This window comes from Choristoneura fumiferana, chromosome 9, assembly GCF_025370935.1.
Source record: "Choristoneura fumiferana chromosome 9, NRCan_CFum_1, whole genome shotgun sequence".
NCBI lineage: Eukaryota > Metazoa > Arthropoda > Insecta > Lepidoptera > Tortricidae > Choristoneura > Choristoneura fumiferana.
In genome coordinates this window covers 16,557,821-16,585,521 of record NC_133480.1, presented here as the reverse complement: position 1 = coordinate 16,585,521, position 27,701 = coordinate 16,557,821, and the positions used below count along the sequence as shown (strand labels likewise).

General features: G+C 37.6%; 1 protein-coding gene across 2 annotated transcripts in view; it reads right to left on the bottom strand.

Moving 5' to 3' along the window:
- The window catches only part of sand (potassium two pore domain channel sandman), a 42,954-nt gene that overhangs the window by 5,176 nt on the left and 10,077 nt on the right, over nucleotides 1-27,701 (bottom strand). The window contains exons 2-8 of one of the 2 annotated variants that reach the window (XM_074092614.1): nucleotides 21,313-21,589; nucleotides 10,859-11,003; nucleotides 8,055-8,191; nucleotides 6,291-6,392; nucleotides 5,428-5,531; nucleotides 3,219-3,340; nucleotides 7-183 (exon numbers count right to left, since the gene is read on the bottom strand). In XM_074092614.1, coding sequence (XP_073948715.1) covers nucleotides 7-183; nucleotides 3,219-3,340; nucleotides 5,428-5,531; nucleotides 6,291-6,392; nucleotides 8,055-8,191; nucleotides 10,859-11,003; nucleotides 21,313-21,430 — 905 coding nt within the window. In that variant the 5' untranslated portion in view covers nucleotides 21,431-21,589. The remainder of the gene's footprint in view (nucleotides 1-6; nucleotides 184-3,218; nucleotides 3,341-5,427; nucleotides 5,532-6,290; nucleotides 6,393-8,054; nucleotides 8,192-10,858; nucleotides 11,004-21,312; nucleotides 21,590-27,701) is intronic. The other variant, XM_074092615.1, reaches the window with a different exon arrangement.

The following is a 27,701-nucleotide window of genomic DNA, read 5'->3' as shown; positions in this document are numbered from 1 at the left end:
ACTCACCCAACCATGATAGCCACACATACGCTGATAGGCACGGTGATGGTTTGAGCGTCAAACGTGACGTAGCTGAAGTCGCTTAAATCGCTCTCGCTTCGCGGTTCGGACCAGCCCCGCCGGTGGGGGGGCAGCGCGCGAGGGGGGAGCGGCATGGACAAGCTGCGAAGATACTCTGGTCTTCTGAAATAAATATCACGGTACGATTGACCTAGCCACAGCATTCAACAGCAACATTGACAGCAGGTGGTAGGACCTTGTGCAAGGTCCGCCCGGATTGCTACCACCATCTTGCTCGCTAATCCTGCCGTGAAACAGCAGTGCTTGCACTGTTGTGTTTCGGCGTGGAGAGTAAGACAGCCGGTGAAATTACTGGCACTTGAGGTATTCCATCTTAGGCCTCTAGGTTGGCAACGCATCTGCAATCCCCCTGGTGTTGCAGGTGTCTATGGGCGGTGGTGAAGTCTTATCATCAGGAGACCCACTTGCTCGTTTGCCATCCAGTTGAATAAAAAAAAAACCATACTAGGTAACGGATAAACATACTTATGTAGATAAATATATACTTAAATACATATTAAACATTCAAGAACCGAGAACAAACATTCGTATTATTTATACAAATATCTGCCCCGGCCGGGAATCGAACCCGGGACCTCAAGCTTCGTAGTCAGGTAAATACAGCAACAAACTGTTTAACTGTTCAAGTTCAACAAAACTGCTCACTACCGTCTGCCCATAATATATTATAGGTCGTGATATTAAGCACTTTGATCGATTATTGTTACTTTTACTTGTACAAAAAATAAGATATTGAACAAAATCTTAGTTTCGTAAATATCTTCATAACATAAATTAGAAATTTAAATTCTTTCAATTCGCTATTCATTCGCTTTCAAAGCAAGCAAAAGTTTTAAGTAAGAATCAGCCAAAATACTAGAAACAATGAATGCTAGCTTTATCGCCTCAAAAGTTAAATGCTGAAGCCAGGTTTCATTTATAAAAGATAAATTTTGAATAGAACAATCTATCATTGAATAAACTTTGAAATTATTGTGGATAAAGGAGTAAAACAGTTGAAAGATAAGCAAATAAGTTCACGTATTTTTAACAATTAAGTGGCTTTATTCAAATTCAAAGATTAACTTAAAATGTTTAGATTTGAATTGGCTTTTAAAGCTATCTTACTTTCTATCTTAATCATTTATGCTAGACTAAAAGCGTAAATAAATTATGCGAACATACGAGTATTTCATCATTTTCATTATAACTGTCAAATGTAGGGTAGCACACAACCCTAACAACATCGCTCTGTAAAGGTACGTTCACATGACGGGCATGTCGGGCTACAATCGATTTCATAACTTGAGTTATCCGGGTCGATATATTTAATATGAGTGAGTTCAAGGTATACCCTGTTTTGAATTACAAACAGATAGAAGCAAAATGTGTTTGTAAGTACGACATTAAATTAATTGTAGCTACAGTTTCCCAGAACGTCGTCTACACGTAAGCCTATTGTGCTAATATTTAATTAAGCGAGTCCCTCCAACTAAGATAAGGCCATCCCTTATGCTAATTTTGCTGTGTTAAACAGTTACCAAAGAAGATTAAGTTTCAGGAACGTTCTAATGACATTAAACTTTAATTTAATTTAATTTAATTCAGTTTGTTATGAATTAGTTTAAAATCAATTTTCTATTGTACAAAATGTACAGATATGGATAGCGGAATGAATTTTGAAAAGCAAGTTGGTTCAAATTAATAGATAAGTACATAATTTAAAGGCCTATTTATTAACAATATTCAAATGAGATTTATTAAAATGAAAAGCGCACACTTTCTGTGGTTTTACGTGACAAACCAAACTGGACCACCATAGAATTCAATGGGTCGACTCGAAAATCCAAATCACGACTACTACGTTCTTAATTAGTTGAAAAGAGGTAAAAAATGACGTACCACGACTATTTTTTTTAAATATTATTGTAAGAATATGTAATTGTAATAATGCTGACATATTGCAGTTTTGGAGGTACAGACAGAAAGACTGACAGATGGACAGTATAGCTTTATTGTTAAGATTCCGTTTCATATCCTAACTATTGCCACCAAAATTTGAAACATCTTTTAAACCCACCCACCAAACCCACCGGGCTTAAACTCTCCAAAAATTACACTTATCCAAGTCATATAAAACACATTAGATCATTTAACGGATTCTATTGTCACGTTAAAGTGGTTTGAATCGTCCATTAGGGGCCCTTAGCCGATTAGTCCCAACCCTTCTAAGGGCTTGAGACTTCACAAGTTTCGATTGTATGCGGTCTTTTGTGTTAAAAGGTCGAGGCTAATTTGCTGGGACATAGTTCCTGAACAGATAGAAAGTTAGAGAGGCTATTGGTTAATGAACTATAAATAACTAGCTGTTGCCCGCAACTCCGTCAGCGTAGAATTCGTTTGCACGTAGGTAATGATTAAGTATGCCTAAGTAAAGGTCAAAGTCGAAGTCAAAATATCTTTATTCAATTTAGGCTATAACAAGCACTTATGAATGTCAAAAAAAATCTACCACCGTTTCGGAAAAAACCTCTGTTGAGAATAATAAATAAGAAACTCAACGAAGTATATTTTTTTTGTACTGAGTTCACAGTTATTTAAAAAGAATAAATTAAAGTTTATCAACTTGTAGTTATATTATAACAAACTAGTAGTTTTATTTCTTGGCTTTTTTTTATCAATCAATCAATCAATATTTATTTGAATAAACAAGGGTGTAAATAGGTGTAACATTTTTGTTAGCATTTCATTTCCTTAATATTATTTTACCATAACATGGCGTACAAATATTTCATTTATTTATTACAAACAATGTTAAAAAAAATAGAAATCTGTGTTCGAGTCATTAACAGTAAGAAATTAATTTTATTTAAGCTAGTTTATAATAAAAGTGAAAAGAAAAACAAGTATTTTAATGAACTTTTATTTATTACTTAGTACCTATCAAAAGACACATTCTTTCGTTAATTTTAGCTCATCGTTCTCGAAAGTTCTCGAATGGAGACCGCAGATTGGCAAGTGCAGCGTAAGACGTCCACCAACGAGATAGACGGATAAACGGTTCGCGGTCGAAACAACTGGAGGTCTATGGGGGAGGCCTATGTCTAACAGTGGACGTCCTGCGTCTGATATAACGATGAGTTCATCGATAGACTTACCTCTGAAACCGAGGGTACGGAGGCCGGTAGTCCGGTGTCTCATCCGACTCCCATTCTGGACTCCTGGGCCTCCTCCTCCAATGCTCTGGGCACTCTATGCTCTCTGCATCGCTAAGCTCTAGCTGAAATATTGTTTTTATGAAAATAAATGCAAGCTTTGGTGACGGCACTTCTTGTACTACGTTATCAAATGACTTCTACACGTTTATGACACATACTACGAATGTCTGTCCTTTTTGGTGACTGTATTTGCATTTTCATCCAAACCAAACTATACGAGTCAATTCAAGTCGATGCCATTAATCGTTGAGAAGTTCCGTCCTGCAGGGACGATCTCTTGGGAGGACCACCAAAATTTTACCACCAAATATATTGTCACCAAAATATTATCAAGAGTATACCAAATTTCACGTTAGTCCAATCCACATGATGTGGGTCAAATCTGCCTTTTAAGATTTGATTACACGCAGACAACGTTAAAGATGAAGTAAATAAAAGCCTGAGAAAAGTATCTGTTACTACTTGTATTTTTTCTGTGGCAAATAAAATACTTTAAGAGTTTCCAAGGTAAGGCTAGTAGTGTTTGTCAATCATTCAATTTTAGATAACTTAACAAATGATGCAAATAAAATAACAGCAAACTTTTATAACCTGTGAGAATATCTGAAACAATGCGACAAGTTAAAATTCAAAAGCGGATAAATGGTTACAAAAACGCCCCGAAAACAGAAATACTTTCCGAGCCAATAGTGTCAGTAGCTGATATATATTCAAGCCCGTGGCGACAAATTGTGGACCACGAATTTATTCAATTCGCTTGTTCGCGGGCATTTTTCACAATTTGTTCTGATCCGGGTCACTATTTGTTTGTTGGGAATTCGATTCGTTTTAAGTTTTTCATCCTAACAATTTGCTAAACGACGACGATATTTCTAAAGTAAATTAAGCTAGAATTTGCAAGTTGAAGTATAGCACTGTGGGCAGACAGCTTGTACGTTGTTTTAATAGACAACAGTTTTACAGAATTTCGTTTGACGTATTTTTTTCACATTATTATCACTTCATAAGTTTATAAAAAAGAATTGACCTAAAATTTGGAATAGGTACATATGTAAGCCTGCCCGATGGTCCGATGACATTGTGGAGACAGCAGGACCGGCCTGGAAGAGAGAGACAGATAGTCCATCTGGGTGGAGAAAGGTTGGAGAGGCGAATGCCCAACGGTGGGCGAAAACGCGCTGATGAAGAAGAAGAGAGACATATGTAAGCTGGATGACAATGTAAGTACAGTCACCAAAACTTACCTAACATCAGCAAAAAACCTTGTATTAATAACCATTTCTTTAATAAGCACTTATTACAAGCTTATAATTAAATGCGGCGTTCATATTCGTATGTTTGAAGGCCGTGGTTCTAAAATATGCGAACTATACGGAGCAGCAAAAAATCTGGCCCTCGAATGTATGTAGTATGTAGTAATAGTGGTAATAGGTAATTTTGTATGTAGAGTGGGCCAAATTTTATGACGCTGAGTATATTTTTCGACCTCTAATATTCGATCGAGCTGAAAGTTGGCATATATACTTAAAATAGCCGTTACCTGCGACTCCGTCTGCGCAGAATTCGTTTATCGCTATTCCGCGAGAACTATGCGATTTTCCGGGATGAAAACCTATGTATTTCTCTGGGACTCAAGCTATCTGTATAGTTTGAGTTACTGGGAAGGACATAAATAATTCCCGCGGGATAGGGATAAACGAATACTAGGCGGACGGAATCGCGGGTAACAGGCTAGTTTAAAATATTACTAATCGCTTTTCTGCGGGAACTACCTATGGAGTTTTCCGTGATAAAAACTATCCTATGTCCTTCCCCGGGACTCAAACTATCTGTATACCGAATTTCATCTAAATCAGTTCAGTGGTTTAGACGTGATGAAGTAACAAACAAACAAATAAACAAACAAACAGACTTACAAACATCGCATTTATAATATTAGTGGGATAAATCCGGTGACAACACGATAACCTGGTACTTAGTGAAACTCTGGTGGTCCGACCAGGATCGTCTCCACACGACGGAACTCTTCAACGATTAATTGCATCGACTTGAAACTTGGTACGAAAATGAAGTTTAGATGACCACTCAAGTACAGTCAGCTAGAAAGTTTGTATCATTTTTTTTAACAAAAACTTGCTAAACTAAGTACCTGTGTCCTAAGCCTCACCACGCGTCTCCGGCTGAACCCTGGACACCCTCGGCAGAGGCAGACTAGCGCGTAGATGCATTTGAACCACCTCGCCAGCAGCTCACCTGCCCATCAAGATAAATCTAGAACTTTCCTCCCAACGATCAAGGCAATTAATATCACCGAGGACTGTTGAGCTGTTTCCACTAGAGCTGTTCTGAGCGAGGACAGGTGAAGCGTTCATGATGAACACATTCGCAACGTATCCTTGCACCTCTAGTGGAAACGTAGCCTTAATAAAAGAAGAAAAATTAAAAATCCAACTGCCTTAGAAATACTTTGAATTAATTAGAAAACTTGGAAACCCCAGACATGGCCATTTCCAAGTTCAATATCTCATAAATGGCTGAAGCGATTTTAATGAAACATAGCTAAAAACCACTGCATGTAAATTCACTTTCACGTAGAAAAAACCGCATAGAAATCGGTTCATCCTTTGAGAGATACGATACCACAGATAGACAGACAGACGGATATTGGCGTTAAACGTATAAAACTTTTCGCGTCGGAGGTTAAAAATTAAGAAGAAAAAACTAGGCAACTAGCCCACTAAGATCTATCAAAGAGACTCAGAGATACCACAGGAGACCGAAGAGCTGGCAGTTTCCTCGCTCAACGCATCAGTCTTGCGATCCAGCGGGGAAATGCTGCCAGCATCTTTGGTACCATGCCGCAGGGTCCATTTTTAGATTTATTATAGTTTTAGTTTATTTTATTTTATTGTACCTAATATACCTTTTTTATAGTTGAACCTGTATTGTTCTGGAAATAAATTCTTAACGTTAAGTAACTTAAATTTTGATGAATAGTAAAAATAATCTTACCAACATTGGCGAGATATAGAAGAAAGAGAGGCATCCCGAGCAGCGTGTACAAGATTGTGGCAATCTTGCCCCAGCTCGTCCGAGGAGACAGGTGGCCATAACCTAAAAATGACAAAAAAAAACTTTCTATTAATTTCAGCCTGATGTAGTCACTATCAAAAGTAGCTATACACTTTCGTACTTTGTCGTTTTACAGCCACGTACTAAACGCCATGCAAGATTGTCAATGTGTCAATGCGACAGAGTAAAAAAGATCACTTACTTTTGACGCATTTCTAGGAAAAAGTATCTTGACAGACAGACAAATATATGGATAACATATTGATCCTAGGAAGGTGTCGGTCTTATTTATTTTTTAGTTACAGAACCCTAAAAATCAGAGCTGTACCAATTAGGGTCTTCAATGGCCGCTCTACTTAATACACAGACATCGTCTTTGCCATAGCAAAAGTAGTAGGTAAGTAGGTATTACTTCCAATAGTTTTTTACAAGGTTTTATTTAATTTCACCTGTCCTGTTGTCTGTATGTCTGTAATCAAATCTTGGAAGTTAAATTCGACCAACTTCCAGTAACTAGTTGGATCGACTTGAAATTTAATATACTTATATAAATTGCGTGAAATACAATAATCTAGTTGTGACATTATAGTAGTCCAGCCAGGATCGTCTCCACAGGACGGAACGCTTCAACGGTTAATGGCATGGACATGAAATTTGGTATGCAAATGTAGTTTGGGTAACAAGTACAGCCAGCAAAAAAAGCTTGTATAAGAAATGAAATTTTACCAAAAACTTATTTTAATTAATATGATACCTTGTATGGCTTGAAGAACGCAACCATTGATTGAGAAAGATCCTCAAGTGGCAACTACGAACCAGGAGACGAAGCGTTGACATGCCTTCCACGGTGGTCGAACGACATCGCGAGAGCTGCGGCACAATACAAGTAATAGGCAGTAGATTGACTCAGCCGTAGTCTTGAAATTTATATATATCTTATATGTATATATCCGCCCAGCTACGGCTGGGCCCTACAGGGCGGAGCGCTAGGGTTGACGTCTTCAAAAAGTAAAACAGAGGTGTGTAGATTTTTATTGTATTTGTGTAGTTTTAGGTGTAGGAATAAAACCGAGTACTGCCTTTTCGCAAGGTAACGTTTGGCAACCTGTTTCATTTTGCAACTTTTCATTTCGCAAACTCTAAAACTGTAAATATTTCAGGATTTATTTCAGGGCTATCGTGTAGAACTCTTTAGGTTAGGTTAGGTTAGTTCTATAAAAATTCTGAAATATTCACTGTTTCAGAAATATGAAACGGTTGGGAAATGAATAGTTGCGAAATGAAACAGGTTGCCAAACGTTATTCACCGAAACATTAGTAAACCGAATAAAAAGTTATGTTAATTTTATGATTATTTCTTTATTAATTAAATTACACGTTGGTAATAGAAAAAAATTGCGTCTATTGCACTCGACCAGCGACCGGACTGCGCGGCGCTCGGCGTGGCACTGCGTAGTTTTGTCTTGCGAAGATTGGTTAGCGGCCGTGTAAATGACGCTTGACTGTGTGCGTGGATCGATTCGGGCGCTAGTATGAAGTCGAACTACTGCCTATTACTTGTATTGTGGCTGCGGGTAACCGTGAACGCAAGTGGCGAGTTGTCATTTGTGACGTTCTAAAGGGGGAAAGCCTCAACAGTGAACGTCTTCCAGCTGATGATGAATAGACTAGAGAAGAAGAGAAAGCTAGTCGTCCCCCTCTCACCTATAGTGGTGATGACTGTGAGAGAGTAGAGGAAGGCCGATGAGAAGCTCCACTGCTGGGAAGTGCGGGTGCCGCCCCAGCCCCTTCGAACTGCAACCACTACCTTGCTCTGGTAGTCTTGCATCTTTAAACTTATCCTGGAATTGAATAGGAAATATTTATTTTTGAACAACAAATAAATCAAATAAAATTAACCAAACCTTAAAAATATTCATGGTGCTGTTGTCACAAAAGGGAGACAGTAGTGATACGATACGATGCTGCAGGGCTACTACGAAACTTGAAATTCGAAGTTCGTGTCGTGCGGCCCCTGTCGCTCTCGTATGAAATAGTATACTCGTAAGTATCAGAGGGACCGCACGACACCAACTTCGAGTTTCGAGTTTCGTAGTAGCCCTGCTGATTTTCAGTGGGTCTACAGTAACTTAAAACTAAACATAGAATGGATGGACTAGACTGGATAAAAACACAAACGTCTAAATCTTCAACAATTCTTAATTTTTCACTAGCTGTTGACCGCGACTCTGCGAAGATTTCGTGGGATAAAAACTATCCTTTGTACTTCCCAGGGTTCCAAACTATCTGTTTTTGTGTAATAGCAGACAAACGAGCAGGTGGACCCTGATGTTAAGTGATTACCGTCGCCTATAGACATCCGTAGCACCATCAGTACTGCAGATGCGGTGCCTGCCTTGCAAGAATATCTCCATACCAAATTGGATCAAAGCCGGTGAAACGCGTTAAGTGTGAAGATGACAGGCAGAATGTATCCGTTCATTTCGCAACAAACGTTTGCCAACCTGATTCATTTCGCAACTTTTCATTTCGCAAACTCTAAAACTGTTAATATTTCAGGATTTATTTTAGGGCCATCGTGTAGAACCCTTTAGGTTAGGTTCGTTTTATAACAATAACAAATAAATAAATATTATGGGATACTTGACACCAATACTGAAATAATTACACTTACAGAAATAATAAACGGTTGCGAAATGAATCAGGTTGCCAAAAGTTAGTTACGAAACATTAGTGAACCTGGTTAGTAATATTAAATCTTAGTGAGTGTTATTAGATTTTTAAATAAATCCATAACATTAAATACCTACTTTAAATACAATTACGATCATTCAAATAAAATATTGCCCATTATTCAATGTTTGAAAAAAAAAATTGTCCGTCAGTCCTTGACTATCTGTCTGGGTTAATTTAATATTACTAACCATATATGGGCATGTGTTTGAAATAAATGGATTATTATTATTACATATCCAGGAAACTACCTTCTCAACACGGTTCATGCTTACGGGACCCTAAAAATCTTATTGTACGATACTCCATTAAAACCTTTTAGGTATGCGGAAATTCCAGTGCTCGCAATCAGTACCCACCCAACAATGCTTCGGCTGTTCATCCTTGCTTCGTCTATGGACGGCTTGCAAGGAATGTTTTGAAATATCTTTCCATATTGATTTTATACACCGCTTAATACTAGCACTCCGTGACTTGCCCGATTCAAAACCCAATTCATACCATCTTCACTCACTTTTTACAAGCTTTTATTTAGTTTCACCTGCCCCGTTGTCTGTCTGTAATCAAATCTTGCAAGTTAAATTCGACCAATTTCCAGTAGTTGGATTGACTTTAAATTTGGTATACCTACCTACTTATGTAAACCGGTAGTGGTCTGGTAGTCCGGCCAGGATTATGTCCACAAGTCACAGGACGGAACTCTTCAACCGTTAATAGTATCGACTTGAAATATGGTATGCAAGTGTGGGTGACAATATAAGTACAGTCAACAAAACCGGCCAAGAGCGTGTCGGCCACGCCCAAAATAGGGTTCCGTAGCCATTACGGAGAAATTAAGAAATATTTTTCTAAGGGTCTCGTATTTTATACGGAATCTTACAAGATTAGGTATATTTTATACTTTAGGCTGATATTTAAGAGTAAAACTACTAATAATTCTCATGCAAACTTAGCCGTTATAGTTTTCCTTGAAAGTTATACTTACTACCATCTTGAATTTTTTCAAATTTTTACACCCACCGGTTCAGACTCTAGAGGGGGGGGGCGCTCTATTTTTAATGAAAATTTGCACTTTATAGATGAATATTTCGCAAAAAAAACAATGAAACGAAAAATCGTCTTAGCAAACCCCTAATGGTTTTAAAAGACCTATCCAACGATATCCCACACTATAGAATTAGATGAGAAAAATAAAATAACCCCCACTTTACGTCTATGGGTGGGTACCCTAAAAAAATTTTTTTTTTGTTTTTTATTGTACCATTTTGTCGGCATAGTTTTCATATATATTCGTGCAAAATTACAGCTTTCTAGCATTGATAGTCCCTGAGAAAATCCGCGGACGGACGGACAGACAGACAGACATGGCGAAACTATAAGGGTCCCGTTTTTGCCATTTTGGCTCTGGAACCCTAAAAAGTACAGTCAGTAAAAAAATCTTGTATTTTTTTTACCAAAAACGAATTGACGGTTATTACGGTGTTGACACAAAATGTATAGTTCTGATGGCAATTCTTACTAATATTATACATCTAAATGTAAATTCGAGTGTTTGTTTGTAACGTTTTCACACCTAAAGTACTCAACTAGTTATGTAGACATAACGTTTTAAACTTTCGTGATTTTCACTCATAGTCAAAATCTCGACGTTTCGACCACATTATAGTGGCCGTGGTCACGAGTAGGCAATTGTTTTGTTTTCTAAATATTATAATTATTCATGTATGTCTAAACTGAGTTCATAACTGAGTGGGACTCAACGTCATTTGTCTCACCTATGTTTTAGTCCGGAATTGTTGAAAACATTCAACTCTAGCGCATACCGCCACAGGCACTGCGCTGTTTTGTCTCGCTCCAACGTCATGTTGTGCACGCGCTCCATCTCGCTCGCTCCCTCTATGGCTTGGAACATAAATGCACCTGTAAACATTGCATAACTTATGAGTTTAGTTGAATAAAAAATATACATAAAGTAAACGATAGGCTAAAGTCTCAAAATTTCTGATTAATCTGTCAGTATTCTTTTATTTATTGAAAACTATACATAAAACCGAGTAGGTACTGCCTTTTCGCAACGTAACGTTGGGCATCCTGTTTCATTTCGCAAACTCAAAAACAGTAAACATTTCAGGATTTATTTCAGGGCCATCGTGTAGAACCCTTTGGGTTAGGTTAGGTTAGCTTTATAAAAATCCTGAAATATTTACAGTTTCAGAAATATTAAACAGTTGGGAAATGAAAAGTTGCGAAATGAAACAGGTTGCCAAACGTTATTCGCCGAAACATTAGTAAACCACATAAAACACATGAAATTAACAGTTATAACCGCTAACCTACAAAAATTTTGAAACCCCCGACTTTTTCACTTCAAAGCTCAATATTTTAAAAACGCCTAAACCGATTTTGATGAAACTTGCCTAACAACCATCGCTAAAAAACTTTATTAAAAAAACCGCATTCAAATCGGTCGACCCGTTTGAGAGCTAAGGTGCCACAGACAGACAGACACACATAGCGGTCAAACTTATAACCCCTCTTTTTGCGCCGGGGGTTAAAAAGAAAACTGATCTTTTGTTTTGAGTTTCGATTCGAATCGAATAAATCGATCCAGTAGATCAGAACAAAATGGCTGCAAAACCTGTCGGAACATATGACATAATGAGTGTGTGATTTTCCCACTAACGTCGATAAGCCAAAGGCTACTAGAAATACAGGGAAGCTTAAAGTTCCATCTTACAGACTGGCTAAAAACAAAAAGTCGTTTCTGGGAAATTGCAGACGTTTTTATAATAAAATTCCAAAGGATATTACCAATGAAACAGATACAAAATTCAGATCTATTGTCAAGAAGACATTAATATCTAAGGCGTATTATAAAGTTAATGATTATGTAATGGACAGGGATATTTGGAAATAATTTCGTTCTGCATTAGCGATCCCTTCAAATAGCGAACCTACTGTGTTAAAAATAAAGTTTATAAATACTTGTGATGTATACTCGTAGATATCATTTAATAATATTGTAAAACTGTTTACAAAAAAAATATACCTCGTTGAGTTTCTTGCCGGATTCTTCTCAACGGAGGTTTTTTCGAACCGGTGGTAGATTTTTTTTGACATTCATAAGTGCTTGTTATAGCTTAAATTGAATAAAGATATTTTGACTTTGACTTTGACTATGATAAAGGGTTAACTTTTTTTCTTATGGGTATAGGTGGACAACAAATATTCTCAAAGGCTATCGAAGATTGAAATATCTCGTTCGGAATTTCCCTTGGTACACGGCCAATTGGTTCTTCGAGAGAAGCCTTCGTCGACCCTTTGTGAGTCGTGTGTCTAGTGAACGGTGTCGCCGTGTACAGTAGACGTTATACTGGTAGTATGTTAACCTATTAAGCGTATGTACAGCCCAGTGCAAAGATAATAGAGAGAGAGAGAGAGAGAGAGAGAGAGAGAAAGAAACATTTATTTACACATATTCGATACACATAAAAATACATTAGATGGAGAACAAAAAAAATAACATCGAATAGTATAAAGTGGACCCCACTCAGCATAATGTTACGGCAAGCCGCAACGCTGTTTTTCAGTGGGACCCATTTAAAAACTAAAACATACAACACACTATGACGACACGAACGCCAGCGGAAGGAAGTTCGCAACCGGAAATAATGGCAACACTCGATCAGTTTAACCATTTTCGAAACAGTTAAACCTCAACAAGTCAAACCAGGATTGTAGTGTAATATTTACATTAATTTCAATAATAATGATATTGTGATGCATTACAATAACTCTCGATAAACTATAAAAACAGTGCAAAAATAAAAGAAACATTCCTGATTAAAGACTGGGTGGGAACACAGCCCGGCCCATCGCAAACCCATTCACAATAATAAGTGAAGGTACCGTCATTCTTTGCAAAAACAATTCAAAGAAAAAAACATGAACGAATATTCATAGGGATAGGGTAGTGGTAGTGTAGTAGAGAGAGTAGATAGTCTGATACTGGGATGTGTCCCTGGTGACAGCCACCTATGTAACTATAACTGGCGTCACTGAAAATCAGCGTTGCGAAATAATCTTCAGATCTTTTCGCGATACAATGGCTGAGTGGCGGCCATTTTGGCTGGTAGGAATAGGCATGGATGTGTATATTTCAGTGTTACTGTATGTGTATCTATTTTTATCAGCCAATAAACCATTCTTATTCTTATTCTTATTCTTATAAAAAGTATCTGTTCGAACCACTAAAAATAATGTTACTATGTCCTTATTTCGTCGAAAGAAGAGTCTGTGGTACTTATTTTTGAAACTTTGAATAAGTTAATTATTGTTACCTTTGACTGTACAACACTGTCTCACTGATTGGTATTATAAACTAGCGACTCGCTCCGGCTTTGCACGGGTGGAACTTTGAAACCTGACCAACTTAAGAAACCGACCAAGTGCGAGTGGGACTCGCGCACGAAGGGTCCCATACCATTATCTATACAACATTAGACATTAGCAAAAAAACGGCAAAGAAATCGAGTTGGTTGTATGGGAGCCCCCCTTAAATATTTAGTTTATTTTAATTTCATTATTTATTTTTAAAGTGATTATACAACCAAAGATTACACAATCTTACACAATATTTCAAGCGTCTACCTGTTGCCGTTATTAATATCAAGCAAAAAACGGAAAAACGAACACGTTTGTTGTATGGGAGCCCCCTTAAATATTTATTTTGTTCTGTTTTTAGTATTTGTTGTTATAGCGGCCACAGTACATAATCTGTGAAATTCGACAGACAGACAGCGGAGTCTCAGTAATAGGGTTCCGTTGGCACCCTTTGGGTACGGAATATAGTTGTTTCTATAGTAGACATAAAACACAAAGTTACACGCTCAAACCAGCGGATAGACACTACTTTTCACCCCCGCACTGAATAACGACATCATACGGGGTTCAAAAGTCCCCGTAACGCAGTGACCGTGCTAACCAATAGGAACGCTTCATTTACCTCGCCACGCTCCGCTCAGCTGTTTCCACTAGAGATGTGCTGTGCGAGGATGTGTACACGAAGCGTTTCTATTGGTTAATGAAAAACACATCCAACTATTTTCGCACATTTTTGGTGGAAACGCTACTTTATAAAAAAGATTTGAAAGTTTATCAGTAAGTTTCTTTTTCATGGAAAAACGGCAACGAAAAAATCTCATTTAACTTTGTATTTACACGGCGCGTGCTCAAATCATCTGTTATACTTAAGGACAACGTTTTATCATCATTAAACATGTCCGAGCTAGGGCCACGACTGTGGTTTTCCATTCCTTCTGTCACCTCGGTGACAGATTTGCTAACTCACCGTCGTCATAAAAGTTATAAACCTTACAGTAACAAATATGTTTTGTAAGTGAAGAAAATATAGTACACTAGCGTTTACTCGCGGCTTCGCACGCGTAAATCATTAGATACAGCAGTTGAATTGAAATTCCGGGATTTTATTAAATTCTCGTGGGAATTCCCTAAAATTAGATCGTGGTTTTAATTAACGTTAAATTAAAACACCCATGCCAAATTTCATGACTCTAAGCCCAGCGGTTATTAGTTCCAGGTTTTATCCCTATCCCGTGGGAACATCGGGATAAAAAATAGCCTATGTATTACTCCAGACTTCCAGCTACCTACATACCAAATTTCATGGCTCTAAGCCTAGCGGTTGTTATTTAGAGATTTTATTCCTATCTCGTGGGAATATCGAGATAAAAATTATCCTATGTTTTACTCCAGGTTATAAACTAACTTTTGCCAAATTTCATTTAAATCCGTCCTGCCGTTTCAGCGTGAAGAAGTAACAAACATACTCGCTCACAAACTTACTCACTCACTTACAAACTTTCACGTTTATAATATTAAGTAGGATAATCCCGTTATTGGGTCAACTTTTTAATGTAGCTGGTTGCCATGGTAACGTCTTCCCCGGGTCTCTTCTTAAAAGCATGAATTTATGGGGTAAGTACAAATCCACAAAAAGTTAGGATTTATTGAAGTTTTAAGGCAATTTCTTCATGAGTCATCTCCAAAGCATGCTTTTAGTATACATTGCAAGCATTGTTCTAAGCATTAGTGTATGACTGATTTCTCCTGGGTTACGGGGACAAAATAACAACACTAAAAAGAAAGTCTAGTTCGTATCAGCGTACAGACATGCAGTGGGCATTTCGAACTATATAGATTCCATTTTTGGCATTTTTTTGCATTTTCGGCGGTTTAGGACTACAATGAGTAATGACCACTTTTTGAAATGACTACTTCTTGAAATGGAACACTTCTCGAAAAATTAACACTTCTTGAAATGATCACTTCTTGATCACTGCTGGGTACAGACCTTCTCTCAGAATAGTTCCCACTAGGGCCAAATGCGGATCGGGAACTTCTTACACACCATTAAATTGCTTCTTAGGTTTGTACATAATTATTTTCTAAAGGAATTTCGCACGTATTTACATAATTTAAAAACTAAAGGGGCGAGCCCAGGTTTGAACCCACTATCCTCTGCTTGCCATTTTGTATACGGAACTAGACACATTCATTTTAAAAATAAAGCATTGTTTTGGTATCAAACTATACGCCGGCTTCGTGAATGCCTTTGCCCATTTCTGTTCACAAAACTAAACAACCCTTGAAATTCCTCTTTAATGACATGAAAGAGCAGTTCTGACTCCATGAATATTTTGCTGACATTATTGCCTTCCACCCAATTAATTATAAATCTGTTTAAAACATAACTCGTTGAGTTTCTAGCCGAATTCTGTTCAACAGAGGTTTTTCCGAACCGGTAGATTTCTTGACATTCATAAGTGGTTGGTCGTCGATTTATAAGTTAAAATACTGTATGGATTCATGTGTTACTTTGTGTGCGGACAATTTATGCAATATATGCAAAAAAAATTAGGAAAACCCCGACTTTGTCACTTCAAAGTTCAATATCTCAAAAACAACTAAACCGATTTTGATGAAATATTTCTAAGAACCATCGCTTTCAAATAAAAAAAAACTCATTCAAATCGTTCTACCCGTAGCATACGGGCATACTATGTGTAAAAACACCCCTCTTTTTACGTCGGGGGTTAAAAATCTCATCCGATTGGTGTAGTCATCTTTGGCACTGTTATTTGTAATGCAACGTCAACGAAAACCATTATTTAATTTATGGGAATTCTAACGGGACCTTGGTGAAAATCTGGAATTTACAAGTGCGAAGCCGCGAGCAAACGCTACTGTCACATAAAAGCAAATTCACGCTTCAAAAGCCGCTAAATTGGAATTCGGTTAAGTAATTTCCTTCCAAAAATCACAATATCAAACCAACAATAACAGCCAATAGGTTTTTAAGTTAGGGCATCGTTAGCCCAATGAATAGATTTGCGGTCGAATGGGTCCATTGGGAGTTATTGTCCCGTGTTAGATCGATTCCTTTTAATGTCTAAAATCGATTAATTTGGTATTTCTATTGTCTGAAGTTTGTTTAGAAACAAAGAGTCCTGATTTGGAAATTTGATCCTCGACTCTGTCAAGTCATCTAGGCCTACACGAGTATACAGGGTGGAAAGTTGAGATGGGGCAGTAATACGGGTTGAGACACTAACTTTAGTTAAAATGTTCAGTTTTTAGTTGTCTACATACTGTTTAATTTTCTAAGCATAATGGATTCATATTCGTAAAAAAACAACATGCGAAAGTTTCACTTCGCAAACTAGTACCCTACGAACTGTATGGAAAAAGTATTCTTTGATTTGTGCTTGTTTGTGTGGTACTCTAAACTTAGTTTGCCTCAAAGAGTGTTTTAATCCTTGATAGAAATGGGACCGATTGGCATTAACAAAAAAAGCCAAATCTGTCGATTTTCTCGAGTTTTGAACAAAAACAGTTGCTGTTAAGACGTCTTGCTACTTAGACCACTTGGTACTCAGACCATTGCTTCTTATGCCGCCTCCACATGCTTGGTGTTTGCCACAAATACCAAACACTCACATACTAAAACACTCAAATACTAAATCCTGCCGTGAAGCAGCAGTGCTTGCACTGTTGTGTTTCGGCGTGGAGAGTAAGACAGCCGGTGAAATTACTGGCACTTGAGGTATCCCATCTTAGGCCTCTAGGTTGGCAACGCATCTGCAATACCCCTGGTGTTACAGATGTTTATGGGCGGTGTCGATCTCTTACCATCAAGAGACCCACTTGCTGGTTTTCCATCTGAATCGGTCTAATAAAAAAAAAACTTGCCAAACACTGACCACAATCACCCAACACAAACACGGTATCCCCAGGCTTGGCGAACATGGCCGGATTGGCAAACATGGCGGACGACGAGCTTGTTGTGGCAACGATTACTTTCGGAATGATTATAAAAAAAAATTAAATTAAATTGTTGCATGATCAATTCAATCATTCACAGAAATCGTACAAGGTTTAGATACATCGCCTCGTCTCGTCTCGCCAGGCCGGTGGAAGGCCCCAGGGTGGCAACCGAATGCGACCGTTTATTTGTGTGCGCGTATATGTGACTGTGGCTGTGTGCAAACAGTTGTTTATAACCCTCACAATTCTGAGTAGACATTAGATATTTTTATATCCATTGTTAGTTTAGTGACGAGGCTGTTCGCAATGGTAATTAATTCAGTACGGCAGCCAAATTCAGCTGTTCATGCATGAGTGAGAGCAATCAAGATGCATTGAATGCATTCAACCAGATATCATAATTCAACTCAAATTTATTCTCGAACATCATGGAAGTATACAAAGCATGGTCGTTCAACACATTCAGTATCGAGAAATCGAAAGTCGGTAAGGTATGATGAATGATTTTAAAATACTTAGCAAAAAAAATATCTTTACAGTTTCATCATCATCATCATCATCATCCCAACTTTATACGTCCCACAGCTGGGCACAGGCCTTCTCTTAGAATAACACGACAATGCAAGAATGCCCTTACAGTTTGTCTAAAATATATCTGATGTTCTTTGTTTCTCGTTTTCTGTTCAAAATATTTTGTATTTTATCAAATTTTTATGATTTTGTCAACTAAAATCCAAGTTAATTGTTGAACATATTATATACTATTGAGCGTATTATTGCATGGTTTCTAAATGATAAATGCTCTACTTGGAATTGAAAATATTAATTTTAGTAGGTATTCTAAAGAAACTCGAGAGGAAATTATCAAGAAATTAAATTAAATCAAATTACACAGAAATTAAACTGAACTTAATAGGCTTTCAAAATGTATTTAATTTTATTTAAAAACAATGTTAACTTAATAGGTATATAATTAAATTATTATCCTTATCGGTTTTTCTAATAAACGTAAAATAATTTCTTAGGTAGGTATCTAAAGTAAACATTTTCTCTGAATTTTTAATTAAGCTTGTCATAACAGTTTCGAGTATGATGCCGTAGGTAAAATATAGAACTTTTTATATTTTACCTACTACGCGTATTTTTTCTTAATAATTAGAAACAAACTACTCGTTACTCATTATGACGTTTATTTATTTTAGGCTACTACGCTTAAAAATAGCAAATTCAAAACGAAAAAATATTTTAACAGTGATGAGAAAATACTTTCCAAACGTCAGTTCTTTAAGTAAGTACTTAATTTAGGAACCGTGGCACAAGCAGGTAAGCAAAATTAGAGTGACCATGAATAACATGTTTTATTGACATTCTAAGAGAGAAGAAAGAAAGAAAGAAAGGTTTATTTTGGCTCCAAAAGTACCACCTAAAACTAAGACTAGAACTAGCACTAAAACTATGTTACTAGGTGACACGGCAGGATACCAAAAAGGGTCTCCACTCAGCATGTGTTGCCGCACATTATGTGCAGTAACGCTGGTTTTCTGTGGAGCCCAAACGTTAGATAAACATATATGCATGAGCCAGTTCCTTTGCCCCAGTCAGACGGAGAAAAAAAAATTAAAACCATAGACAAAGATTCGAGTGTATTATTCTATTAGCTTGCCACCACCCCTGATGTGACGACCATGATCACTTTGCCAAGAGTGTGATGACGAAAGAGAAGAAGAAGAGAAGTAATATTTTATTGGTAGGCAATAGATGAATATTGTGTGTTGGTAAAAAAAAACATTAATAAGTGTGTTTTCCGACACAATTTGACCCGAACAAACAAACTATATCAAATAAAAGCCTGCTTTCAAATATAAAAGAAACCGCATTCAAATCGGTCCACCCGTTTAAGAGCTACGGTGCGACAGACAGACACAGACACACAGTCATACAGACACACAGACACACAAAGCGGTCAAACTTATAACACCCCTGTTTTTGCGTCGGGGGTTAAAAAGGAAATTTGATAGCGTACTTAAACGAACTTAAATTAAGGTAAGTTACTATTGTTGCAACATATGAATATGATTTTATTAATTTTGAAATTTCTCAACAGCAAAAACCTACTAAAACTCGCCAACGCAACCCCAAAGCGTCGCTTAATAACCACCCATAAATCAAAATCCTGAACAATAAAAGATTCAAAACACTTTTCGCAGCCATCGTTCTTTGCGTCAAATTGAAAGAACTTGGCCTGCATTATAAGCATTGTTTGTGCCCATTAATTTCACAAGGAGTGATTAATTGAGCTTTCTTGGTAAGTAAATTATGTTAGGGAATAACGATCAGTATCTTGTCTTCTTAAATTGGTCGTAAAACATCGCTTTCGTAGTCGCACAGGTTTTTAAACAGAATTGAGAGGTATTTTTGGTGCTCTAATTTATCGCCGAAAACACGTTTATCAAATGATTAATTTTCCAACTGTTTCATAATATAGATGAACGTTTTTTTTTAAACTGTATAAGTACTTCAGGTTTGTTATAAATCTAACCTAACCTATAGGGTTCTACAGGATAGTCCTGAAATATGACCTGAATAGTTTACAGTTTCAGCAAAAGAATCGTTTGTCCTTATGAAAGAGTTGAGAAATTAACCATTTGGGAATAATATTCTCGGCAAATACCCAGGATAGAGTTATACTAGTAACTACTAGTTTAATTTTTAGGGTTCCGGAGCCAAAATGGCAAAAACGGAACCCTTAAAGTTTCGCCATGTCTGTCTGTCTGTCCGTCCGTCCGCGGCTTTGCTCAGGGACTATCAATGCTAGAAAGCTGTAATTTTGCAGGGATATATATGTAAACTATGCCGACAAAATAGTACAATTAAAAACTAAAAAAAAAATTGTTTACGGTACCTTCCATAGACGAAAAGGGGGGCTTTTTTTTCTCATCCAACCCAACCCTATAATGAACCCCTCATTATATCATTGGATAGGTCTTTTAAAACCATTAGCGGCGCTACCTAGAGCACAGCATAAGGTATCGCCAATATTTGGAAGAATTATATTTTTTCTTTTACAAATATAAAATTTACTCGCAAATGTGATGAAAAACATTGTATGTCGCACGGGCGGTACTAGAATTACGAACATCGACTCATTAAAGCCCTCAGTCTTCGACTTCGGGCTTCTAATGGACTCTCGTTCGTAAATCCTTATTTACCGCCCTTAAGACACAATGTACTATTACGTTGTGTTGTATAATGTATCTTAATTTTTGATTATTGGTAAAAAAAAATCTTTTAAATTAATGCTTGATCGCCCAAGACACAGGCTCTGCCTAGTTTGGGGGTCTCTGTTGATTCTTGTTAACGCCATGTGTGCACGATTTCTACATTGTACTTATACCGATTGTTACCTAATTACTTAGTGTGTGAAATAATAGTACATTGTGTCTTAAGGGCGGTAAATAAGGAATTACGAACGAGAGTTTATTAGACTGAGGGTTTTAATGAGTCGATGTTTGTAATTCAGTACCGCCCTGACATACAATGGTTTTTCATCACATTTGCGAGTAAAATTTTATATTTGTAAAAGAAAAAATATAATTCTTCCAAATATTGGCGATACCTAAGGCTGCGCTCTTGGCAGCAATGTAAAGTAAAATGCTTGACGTTTGTAGCGTGACAGGCGACGTCAGTTGGGTTCTAGGATGCCGTTCATTGATAGCAGTATTTATATAATTTGTATGAAAAAAGGAAAATTCAAAGACTCCATTATTTTTAAAAGTCGCTGAACTAATGTTGTTCAGTTTGACGAGGACGATCTATGTTTTAATTTTTTGCTCGTATTACAGGCCACACCCGGTATATTAACCTTAGGTATATCCTTACTTACCAGCTATAGTATAAGCGACGACGAGCACCACTACGCCAACATTGCTAAACAGGAACGCCAACAAATTGCGAAGGAAGTCCCGAACCCGCGACGCGAATCTGCGTTTTCGTCTCGGCATGCTATCATCCTGTATATAGCGTCACCATCTTGGTTCGACATGGCGCGGTTTAACTGGCATGGCAAATGTCTATGGTTTCAGCGGTGGTTGCGAGTGGCTCGGCGGTTGAGCTACCGTCATTTTGACAGTTTTTCATTTAACGCTTTTCTTGTCTTGGCTCTGAAACAAATAATAGTGTTTGGTTATTTTTAAGCTGAGGATGGTAAAAGGTTTATTTTGTGCGAGAAAATATACAATAGAATAGAGTAGAAAAAAAATATTTGGTGCACAAAAGTTTTTTACATGAAAAATGAATGTTTGAAATGAATGTTTGTTTTGTTTGAATGTGTGTGTTTTTTTTTATTCGACTGGATGGCAAACGAGAAGGCGGGTCTCCTGATGGTAAGAGATCACCAACGCCCATAAACATCTGCAACACCAGGGGTATTGCAGATGCGTTGCCAACCTAGAGGCCTAAGATGTTGAAGATGTTGGTGTAGAATGTTTGTTTGTTGATGAATATGACGATAATCACAGTCGTATCGTTATATATTGACTGTAGAATCGCGTACCAAGCTAGAACCTTTCTATATTCAATTTCAGGGCGATTTCTTTGGCAGATGTATGAAATGTCAACATAATATTGGCAGCGAAAAGTAACTTGCTTTTTTTTCTTTCCCAGTGATAAAACCGGGAGCATAAAACTAGTTAGCAATATAAAAATATTAACAAGAAAATAATATAAAGGGGACGTATCTGAATATCGAAAATTAATACTTATATCTAAAGTTAAAAAGTCGACGGTCCAAATGTCGAAAGTAGGTTAGGTTAGGTTAGGTTCGATATTTTGACCGTCGATATTTTAGCTATCGATATTTAAATTATCGATATTCAGATACTTGACCTAATACAACTAAATAGTACAAAGATTTTTTTAATATCTCCGAGCAGTAAAAAGTTAAAATCTGTTTAACCGGTTTGCTGAACCGTGGACGTGGAATGACTGAAACAATTGTTTGTTTATCTGTCCGTCTGCTTAGGTACCTGTCCATTCGTTTGTTAGACACGTGCTTTACACCCGTTGAGGGCTAAACGTTTAAACGATTTAGAATAAATAGACAAGTATGAATTAAGTGTAGAACTTTTGCTTAATTAATATGTTAGGGGCGTTCAGACAAACTAACAAAATGACCTCCTAAAATATACCAGGGAATTAGAAAACAGGCTGTATAATCCTTGATGAAACATAAAAATCCGACCGCCGTCTTAAAGACGACATCAAAGACAGTTTTTTAGGGTTCCGTAGCCAAAACGGCAAAAACGGAACCCTTATAGTTTCGCCATGTCTGTCTGTCTGTTTGTCCGTCCGCGGCTTTGCTCAGGGACTATCAATGCTAGAAAGCTGTAATTTTGCACGAATATATAATGTAAGCTATGCCGACAAAATGGTACAATAAAAAATTCAAACAAATTTTTTTTATAGAGTACCTCCTCCCATAGACGTAATGTGGGGGTGATTTTCTTTTTCTCAACCAACCTTGTAGTTTGGGGTATCGTTGGTTAGGTCTTTTAACCATTAGGGGTTGCTAAAACGATTTTTCGATTCGTGATGCAGTGCAAATTTTCATTAAAATCGAGCGTCCCCCCCCCTCTTAAATCTAAACCGGTGGGTGGAAAAATTTGAAAAAATTCAGGATGGTAGTAAGTATATCAAACTTACAAGGACAACTATAAAGGTTAAGTTTTCTTGATAATTATTAGTAGTTTAAGAGTAAATAGCAGCCTAAGGTATAAAATATACCTAAACTTGGAATATTCCGTACAAAATAGGAAATCCTTAGAAAAATATTACTTAATTTTTTCGTATTAGCTACGGAACCCTATTTCGGGCGTGTCTGACACGCTCTTGGCCGGTTTTTTCTATAATTTCCAATAACCAACAAGCAGCGTTACGAAACTCGCGGATCACTGTCACTTAACCTGAAGGTTCTATGTCATTTTTGAAACCATTCCAAATTGTGCTAAAACTGAGTGGGATAAAGTAGACGTTGGTATGTGTCGGTTGGAACATGGAACCTTTTCGCGCGTGTGATCTGTCGCCGTGACAGCCCGCGGTGACAAATTGACGTCTCTATTTATACGCAGGTGCTGCTGAGGCGTAGATTAAAATAGCAGTAGATTCGTCAGTCTAACCTTCTGTGGCCCACCATATAGAACCAGCTTCCTGAGACAGCATTCCCGGAGCCGTACAACTCAGGAATCTTTAAATAATAGGAAAAAACCGGCCAAGAGCGTGTCGTACACGCCCAGGATAGGGTTCCGTAGCCATTACGAAAAAATCAAATGATATTTTTCTAAGGATTTCGTATCATGTACTGAATCTTCCAAGTTTAGGTATATTTTATACCTTAGGCTGCTATTTACTCTTAAAATACTAATAATTCTCAAGCAATCTTAGCCGCTATAATTTTCCTTGTATTGGTATATTTACTACCATTTTTTACTTTTTATTTGTCTTTTTTAGCGGCGTTTTTTTCGGGCGTTTTTATTTTTATTTTTGCTGGCGTTTTTTATGTCGGGGGTTTTGAACATACCGTGAGACTCACTCATATTAAATATATTGACCCCGGATAACTCACGTCTTAAATCGAGTTTAGCTCTTAGAGTTTAGCTAATTTAGTTTAGTTTAGCTAATCCGTAGCCCTTCGTCTCAATCGAGTCGAGTTCGAGTCGTCGTTGTCAGTTGTAATGATGATGAAAACGCGGGTAGTTGTGTGCCGGTGTCAGTTTCGTCGGGTAGTCGCGCGAGCAGAGCGGCGGCGCGCAGTGCGCGTGTTGCGGCTGCCGCTGAGTCGCGTTGCTCCGAAGACGAAGGGTATACCCGGATTAGCCGGATTCTCGAGCAGCGGTTTTAAGACCGGTGGTGGTTTTTTTTGATATTTAAGTGCTTGTTATATTTTAAATTAAAAAGTTTTTTATTTGACTTTTTTAAATCAACAGCTCATCTTGTTGCCACCATGTCGAGCTAAACTCGAATAAGACGTGAGTTATCCACGACTTTAATTATCTGCTATTTTTTTTCAAGAGTTTAAATACTGGTGTGCTGGATATCCTGGCTGCAGCATCAGCTCGTCTTGTTGCCACCACTGCATTGTATGTAGAATCAAATACTGATCAAAACGAATCAAACACGACATATGTGCTATTATTTTTTCAAGAGTAGGTATACTGGTGTGCTCGATATCTTGGCTGCAGCATCAGCTCATCCTGTTGCCACCATTGCATTGTATGTAGAATCAAATACTGATCGAAACGAATCCAAACACGATATATCTGCTATAGTTTTATCAAGAGTTTACCTACTAGTGTTCTGGATATCCTGGCTGCAGCATCAGGCCGAGAATTCCATAATCTTGCATAGCACACATGGGTGTTTCAAATTTTAGGTCCCAAATGTGTTTGAAAGTAAAGTAAATACCCATTATGCGTCTAAGATTCCTACCGCAGCGAACAAAAGAGCTGATGATCTTGAAACGGCTGAATCGATTTTGATAAAACATGTCTAAGAACCATCGCTAGAAAACCAGCTTTCAAATAAAAAAAACGCATTCAAATCGGTCTACCCGTTTAAGAGCTACGGTGCCACAGACAGACACACAGACACACATAGCGGTCAAATTTATAACACCCCTCTTTTTGCGTCGGGGGTTAAAAAAATGTGTAGCCGAATCTATCTCTCGCTCTAATCTAAACAGTAAAGTGAGACAGGAATGACAAATGAAGTGCGTACAGCTTAGCGTCAGACAAGTGATGGGTATCGGCGTACGGTTAGCGATGTAACGAATTTGAGACGTTAAATATTTGAACTTTGAAAAAATATATCTGTGTCACTCTGCTCGCTGTCAACGGGAGATTCATTCTGCAATGGCATCGTACTGAACCATTAAAAACCGGCCAAGAGCGTGTCGGACACGCCCGAAATAGGGTTCCGTAGCCATTACGAAAAATTAAGTAATATTTTTGTAAAGATTTCGTATTTTGTACGGAATATTCCAAGTTTAGGTATATTTTATAGCTTAGGCTGCTATTTACTCTTAAACTACTAATAATTCTCAAGAAAACTTAACCATTATAGTTTTTCTTGTAAGTTTGATATACTTACTACCATCATGAATTTTTTCAAAGTTTTCCACCCACCGGTTTAGATTTTAGACGGGGGGGACGCTCGATTTAAATGAAAATTTGCACTTTAAAGTTGAATAATTTGCAAAATAATCACTGAATCAAAAAATCGTTGTAGCAACCCCCTAATGGTTTTAAGAGACCTATCCTATTGTACCGATCATTACATACCCCCTAAAATAAATCCTGAAATATTTACAGTTTTTAGAGTTTACGAAATGAAACAGGTCGCCAAAAGTTACGTTCCAAAAAGGCAGTATTTTGAACATGAAACTAACGTGAGACTCACTCATATTATCCCGGCTAACTCACGTCTTAAATCTGGTTTAGCTCGACATGTTTCGGGCTAATCCATAGCCCTTTACGAGCAACGCGACTCGGCGGCTGCTGCAACACGCGCTACTACCGCCCGCGGATTAGCCCGAAACATATCGAGCTAAACTCGATATAAGACGAGGGTTATCCGGGAAAATATAATTTTATATGAAAAGGCAGTACCCGATAATAAGACCGTACTCAAAATTGAGCCCATCTCTTCCCGTATCGTAAAAGTCTACTAAGGGACGTGAGGCTTTGTCTAACACAATTGGTATCATAATCGTTTTCACTACTTCTTTCTGTCACACGGTATAAGACGAGGGTAGAAAGGGATGGTAATACGATCGCAAACGTCAGCGCTTTAGACAATACAGCCTCTGATGTGATATTAAGCAGCAGTCTCTACTGCCAAATACGAACTCCAAACTCCAGCTCTGTCTGTCTGTAGTCAAATCTTGCAAGTTAAATTCGACCAACTTCTAGTAGTCGGATTGAGTTGAAACTTGGCATACTTATGTGAATTATGTGACAATACTAAAATCGGGTAGTGACATCCTGGTAGTCCTGCCAGGATCGTCTCCGCAGGATGGAACTCTTCAACGGTTAATGGCATCGACTTGAAATTTGGTATGCAAGTGGTGGTTGTTTGTTGTTGTTGTAGTTTGGGTGACAATGCAAGTGAAGTTGAAAAAAAGTACAGTCAGCAAAAAAAGCTTGTACTAAAAAATATTTTTTTAGCAAAAATCCTCAACCACAACCACTCTGTCAAGTGCTATACGAAGCTAACGAAAATGAATATGTTATTTGAAATGCTCTAAATATTTATTAAATATAGAATAGAGACGGGAAATCGCTGTCAATGGCTATAATTTGGATCTACGCACGCATTAATCTACTTTATAAATGTATTTGATGAACTAATTTATAGGTCGCGATGATAGCCGGGATTGTACCAACCACACAGGCGAATCTAAATCAAAGTCATGTTACACAACCACGCAAGGCCGAAGCAAATGAAAAACTCTTGTAAGCAGCCCGTGTTTCTAATGAGGGATAAGAGTAAATCATCAATAGTTAGAGAGAGATTGAAGAAAATGGGCTCGCAGATCACTTTTTCATTTGGTTCGATCTTATACTGCTTCTTTCAGCACTATACACACAACGTATTACTTGACAAATAATTTCTTCCCTCTAAGGGATACTGGTACTAAAGGTGGCAATCGTCAGAAGTGTTAATGAAACCAATTAACTAGTATAAATTAAAAGTCTTTTAAGTTAGTTTTAAATAGAAACTTGACCAAAATTATCAGCCAAATGCCTCCAACGTTAACATTATCTCAGCCTATGTAGGTACGTCCCACCACAGAGCACAGGGACTCTGGAGGGGACTTGGGCCTTAGTTTCTAACCGCAATAATAATCGTAGATAAATTCCGAAATACGTAGAGATCTATAATACCCCTGGTGTTGCAGATGTTTATGGGCAGTGGTGATCTCTTACCATCAGGAGACCCACTTGCTCGTTTGCCATCCAGTCGAATAAAAAAAAAAGATGGTCCGTGGCGATACGATCCTCAGCGATGAGGGATCTAATTTGAAGGAGGAATTAGGTCATTTTATGACAAAAAGTATGTCTTCTTATCATAGAAAATCTATTGAAATCACGTATTGTTATGACATCATCAGTTTTGCTCGCACTTTACGAACCGTGCTTCTTATGTGGTTTACAGCTAATACTGATCGACAGCGAACACGCCTATCACGTTACAATGCGGTTGGTGGGAACCCAGTTA